A 5,971-nucleotide genomic window follows, 5' to 3' on the forward strand; every position below is an offset into this window, starting at 1 on the left:
CGTAGCAGAAGCAGAAGTGTTCGATGAAGGAGCAGGAGTGTTCGATGAGCAGCAGTGTTCGATGACAAAGCAAAGGTCACCGGATTTAATGGGGGGTTGCCGGACTGGTTCACGTGAGGTAAAGCAGAAGCAGTCGAGGCAGCTGGAGGCAGCAACAAAGACGACGAGGCAGTCGCATCAGGGTGTGTTTGAACGTAGCAGGAGACGCAGCAACGCAGCAGCCATGGGAGCTCGGGCTCGAGTTCGACGGAGACGAAGAAGATGAAGTAGAAGCAAAAGCGTGGTCTGCTTGGTCGTAGCAGAAGTATGGTCTGCTTGGACGTAGCAGAAGCAGCGGCAGCCATGGGTGTCGAGCTCGAGCTCGAGCTTGACGAAGAAGAAAACGAAACGGTGACAGTGGGGTCGTTCGGGGAAGAAAGTCGCCATGGAAGCTTGAGCTTGAGCTTGGCGACGAAGAAGACGAAGCAATGGCAGCGGGGTTTGTTTGGAGTGAGCTTGAGGGTGTGCAGCCATGGTTGGCTAGGGTTTGGGGTGAAGGTTTTTTGGAGAAGAAGAGAGGGAGTGGCAGATGGTTTTAGTTTAGGTTTTGGGTTTTTTTTTGTTTTGTTTTGTGAAATGCAAGATAGGGGGGTGTTGGGTCTTTGGGTTATGGATCGGGTCGACCCGGTTTGAAATGGACCGGGTCATGGGGAAGGTTGGGTATTCTTTGGGCTTATGGTTTGAATTTTGAAGAAGAGCCCAATTCTGATTTTCTTTATATTTTTGCTCTCTTTTCTTCTTTTATTTTTCTAAAACTAAATTCTAAAAATCCTTAAAAAAAATTATTAAGTTATAATAGCGCAAATTAACTCCCAATAACAATTAACGCACAATTAAGTAATAATTAAGCATAAAATTGTACATTTGGACATTAAATGCTAAAAATGCAAAAGATGCCTATTTTTGTAATTTTCAATTTTCGTAAAACAAACTTAATTACTAACAATTGTAGAATTAAATCCTACATGAAAAATGCGGCATATTTTTGTATTTTTTTTATTAATTTAACAAATAAACATGCACAGACAAATACAAATAATTATCCAAAAATGTCACAAAAATTCTCAAAATTGCACACCAAGGAAAATCATTTTTATTTTGAATTTTTGGGAGTAATTCTTTCATAGGGCAAAAATCACGTGCTTACAGTGGGTATTCGGGTCAGCAGGCGCAGACTTCAGGGCAACAGGCTATGGTACCGAGGGTATGCTACGAGTGTGAAGATCCGGGTCACATGAAGAGGACATGTCCCAGACTTCGGGGCAAGGCAATGCAGCATGGTCAGCAGCCTATAATTTCAGCACTATCTGCCCCGCCAACTAGAGGTAGAGGGCAGACTGGTAGGGGACGTCCTATAGGTGAGACCAGGTAGGGAGAGGTCAGCTAGCTATTGCTCAGTTAGGTGGAGGCCAGCCAATCAGCGCTCCAGCCAGATTCTACGCCCTTCCGGCTAGGCCAAATGCATTTACCTCAGATGCCGTCATCACAGGTATTATTTCCGTCGGTGGTAGAGATACTTCGATATTATTTGATCCAGGGTCTACTTATTCATATATATCATCTCTGTTTGCTCGTTTCCTGGTTATTTCTATTGAGCCTTTGGGCACTCCTATTCATGTGTCCATTCCTGTGGGTGATTCTGTGGTTGTGGATCGGATCTACCGGTCATGTGTGGTCACATTCTATGGTTTCGAGACTAGAGCGGATCTCCTGTTTCTTGACATGATCGACTTTGAGGTCATTCTAGGCATGGATTGGTTATCTCCATATCACGTCGTCCTAGATTGCCATGCCAAGACTGTTTCATTAGCGATGCCAGGGTTACCGAGGTTGGAGTGGAAGGGTTCCATAATTGATACATCTAGCCAGGTTATTTCTTTCCTGAAGGTTCGGCATATGGTCGAGAAGGTATGTTTGGCTTATCTAGCTTATGTTCGGGACACCACCGTAGAATCTTCGACGATTGATTTAGTTCCAGTGGTTCGAGAGTTCGCCGATGTGTTTTCTTCTGATCTTCCTAGCATGCCACCGGATCGTGATATTGATTTCTGTATTGATTTGGCTCCAGGCACCCAGCCTATATCTATTCCACTGTACCGCATGGCTCCTAAAGAGTTGAAGAAGTTAAAGGAGCAGCTTGAGGAGTTGTTAGCAAAGGGGTTTGTTAGACCCCGTATATCACCTTGAGGTGCACCAGTGTTATCTGTGAAGAAGAAAGATGGGACTATGCGGATGTGCATTGACTACCGCCAGTTGAACAAAGTCACCATCAAGAACAAGTATCCGTTGCCTCATATCGATGATTTGTTCGACCAGTTGCAGGGTGCTAGGGTGTTCTCTAAGATAGACTTGAGGTCAGGGTACCATCAGTTGAAGATTCAGGACTCAGATGTTCCGAAGACTACATTCCGGACTAGATATGGCCATTATGAGTTTTTGGTGATGCCCTTTGGCTTGACTAATGCCCCAGCAACATTTATGGACTTGATGAACAGAGTGTTCAGGCCTTATATTGATTCATTTGTCATCGTCTTCATTGACGACATCTTGATATACTCCCGTAGCCTGGGGGAGCACGAGCAACATTTGAGAGTAATGCTTCAGACCTTGCGAGAGCAGAAGCTATATGCTAAGTTCTCCAAGTGTGAGTTTTAGCTGGAGTTAGTGGCATTCTTGGGGCATGTTGTGTCAGGAGAGGGTATTAAGGTGGATCCCAAGAAGATTGAGGCAGTTCAAAGTTGGCCATGTCCTACCTCAGTGACCGAGATCAGGAGTTTCCTAGGGCTAGCAGGTTATTACCGGCGATTTGTGCACGGCTTTTCATCTATTGCATCACCTTTGACTAGATTGACCCAGAAGGGTGCTCCTTTCCGTTGGTCCGATGATTGTGAGGAGAGCTTCCAGAAGCTCAAGACAACTTTGACTACAACACCCGTTCTTGTGTTGCCTTCCAGTTCAAGGATATATACAGTATATTGCGACGTTTCGCGCGTTGGATTAGGGTGTGTATTGATGCAGGAGGGGCGAGTTATTGCCTATGCTTCTCGCCAACTGTAGGTTCATGAGAAGAATTATCTTGTGCACGATCTAGAGTTGGTCGCGATTGTTCATGCTCTTAAGATATGGAGGCATTATCTGTATGGGGTGTCATGTGAGGTTTATACTGATCATCGTAACTTACAACATTTATTCAAACAGAGGGATCTTAATTTAAGGCAGCGTAGGTGGCTTGAGTTACTGAAGGACTATGACATCACCATTCTTTACCATCCGGGCAAGACAAATATGGTTGCGGATGCCTTAAGCAGAACGACAGAGAGTATGGGTAGCTTGGCATTCATTCCAGTAGAGGATAGGCCACTATCCTTGGACATTCAGTCCTTGGCTAACAGACTTGTAAGGTTGGCTATTTCAGAGCCTAGCCGAGTTGCCGCGTGTGTGGTTGCTCAGTCTTCATTATTGGGAAAGATCAAGGCCCAGCAGTTCGATGACCCACATTTGGCGGTTCTCAGAGAGACGGTGCTTCAGAGAGGTTCCAAGGAGGTTACTATTGGTGAGGATGGTGTTTTGCGACTCCAGGGTCGTTTATGTGTTCCTAATATTGATGGTTTGAGGGAGAGGATTCTAGAGGAGGCACACAGTTGCCCGAGTAATGAATTTTTATTAGAAATTGTTAATCTGAAGTTTTAAAGATTTAAAGAAACTAATTAACGATTGATCCCATGGGTATCGGGCTCGTACGTTGGTTCCGAAGCCCGGTACAAGTTCGAAGTAACATTTAAGACTTTCCCGCAAGATTTGGTGTCAATCCGAGTAGTTTAAGTGCGTTTCGGCTCGTTAGAGGAAAATTAAGAACTTGAAGTTCATAAGTTTGATTCAATTGGTTTTGAGGTGTGATTCTTAGATTTAGCATTGTTTTGGGCATTCTGAAGGTTCGAGTAGGTCCATTTCATGATTTCAGACTTGTCAGTATGTTCGGGCGGGGCCCGAGAGCCCCGAGCGTCAATTGGACGAGGTTAGAGCGAAGTTGGAAATTTTTAGAAGTGCTGAAGCATCTGCTTCGGTCATAACCGCACCTGCGGTTGGTTGACCGCAGGTGCGAGATAGCTGAAGTGGTCCTCCCATCGCAGATGCGGCCCAGGGCAGGTCAGGCTAGAAAATGCATAAGCGGCTTCGCAGAAGCGGTCCCAGCCCGCTTGGCCCATTTTCGCAGATGCGGTCTCTTCCTCGCAGAAGCGGGACCGCAGATGCGGTCCCCTGACCGCAAATACGGAAATCACTGAAGCAGTGATCTTTATTTAATACGGGTTCTAAGTCATTTTTACCACTTTTCACTCCTCCATTAGCGATTTTGGGAGCTTTTGAGAGAAAACTTCCACTAGCATCTTGAGGTAAGTTTATCCCACTAATTCTTAGTTTAATACTTGTGTCGTAGGTAGATTAAACACTAGAATTTAGGTAAAATCAAGGGGTTAGAGCAAAACCTTGAGTTTTAATAAAAGCTAGATTTAACCACGAAATTTGTTATGGAATGAATTAGAAATCATATATTATTGATCCTTAGGTTATACAGAACAACTTCCTTCAACAAATTTCGGAATCCGGGCACGTGGGCCCGGGGTCGGATTTTAGGAAACTTGTGTTAAAGGTTGGGAAATTGCTTAAATAGCTAGAATTCAATCTTGTGAGTCTTTATTGACTAGTTCCTACCTCATTTAACTAGCTTGGGATCGTTCGTCTCTGATTGGGGCTTGGACTCGTTCTTGGTATTGGAAGTGCACTTTGGAGCTAGGTGAGTCTCCTTTCTAACCTTGTAAGAGGGAATTGTCTCCATAGGTGTAGTAATTAAATTAATTGATATTATATGCGGGGGCTACGTATGCACTAGGTGACGAGAGTCTGTGCGTAGCTACTATTATGTTAAGTCCGGGTAGTCTAGGACCCAAAAGCATGCTCTACGTGATATTCTTATAACTTGATGATAAATTCGGCTTCGTATAAATTATGTTGATTAAGGTAAATGAGACTAGTAGAAGAACCTTATCTTGCTTGGTCTTTTAAAAGAGAATTTGAATATTCTTGTGTATAACTACTCCTCAAATATACATTATTGTCTGCTTGTTGATGAGTTTATTTATATTTGACCGCGTCGCATGTGTGATTCGCGAGCGGGGCAATAGATGCATCTATGGTTCGAGTCGTACGTCCCTCGGTGTTACTTGCGCATGTTTTACTTAGTATTTCTCTGTGGACTGAACTTCATATATGCTTTGAAACGTAAATGGATACCCATGATATTATTTGGAAAAAGAACTGCTATTCCTTGCCATATAATGCTAATAAATTGTGCTATCCATGCTTATTATAAATTCTTTCTCATAATATTTGACCCTAGTAAGTATCAAGTCAACCTCTCGTCTCTACTTCTTCGAGATTAGACGGGATACTTACTGGATACATATTGTTAAGGTACTAATACTACACTTTTGTACTTAATTGTACAGGATCTCAGGCAGGTGTATCTGGCTATCAGTCTAGTGCGCATCCCTGAGTGGATTTCGAGACTTCTACGGTTAGTTGCTTCCCTTCCCGTGCTGTTCAGCAGCCTGAAGGAGTCTCTTATGTATTTTTTGCTGCCTATTTTGTTTCGGACAGTAGGATAAGGTGATTCTTTTATATATTCTACTAGTTGCCCACAGCTTATAACACCAGGTCTTCGCACACACATTAGTAGACATTATTCTTTTTGGGGATTGTATATTATTTTTGACTTCACTGATCATTTTGGATTTTATTTCAACTTAAAGAATCATTGCAACTATTTTGGGTAAAAGTAAATGAGAGCTCATTTAGTATTTTTCCATGTTGGCTTGCCCGACAATGGTGTTGGGCGCCATCATGACCTATTATGGAAATGGGTCGTGACAAAACC

The 5,971-nt window shown here is 43.4% G+C and overlaps 1 protein-coding gene across 1 annotated transcript; it reads left to right on the forward strand.

Annotated features, from left to right (window-relative positions):
* Positions 1-306: 306 nt before the first annotated feature.
* On the forward strand, positions 307-5,590 carry LOC138885469 (uncharacterized). The gene is made up of 5 exons (XM_070166420.1): positions 307-537; positions 1,408-2,198; positions 2,886-3,009; positions 3,097-3,646; positions 5,544-5,590. Exons 1-5 carry the CDS (start codon positions 307-309, stop codon positions 5,588-5,590), a joined length of 1,743 nt encoding a protein of 580 aa, XP_070022521.1.
* Positions 5,591-5,971: the final 381 nt, after the last annotated feature.

This window comes from Nicotiana sylvestris, chromosome 2 (genome assembly GCF_000393655.2).
Source record: "Nicotiana sylvestris chromosome 2, ASM39365v2, whole genome shotgun sequence".
NCBI classification, from domain to species: Eukaryota; Viridiplantae; Streptophyta; class Magnoliopsida; order Solanales; family Solanaceae; genus Nicotiana; species Nicotiana sylvestris.

Coding starts and splice junctions, on each gene's coding strand:
- LOC138885469 (XM_070166420.1), top strand. CDS start 307: ATGGTCTGCTTGGACGTAGCAGAAGCAGCGGCAGCCATGGGTGTCGAG. Junction 2,199..2,885: donor GAGGAGTTGTTAGCAAAGGG/GTTTGTTAGACC, acceptor ACCTTTGACTAG/ATTGACCCAGAAGGGTGCTC. Junction 3,010..3,096: donor CCAGTTCAAGGATATATACA/GTATATTGCGAC, acceptor CGCCAACTGTAG/GTTCATGAGAAGAATTATCT.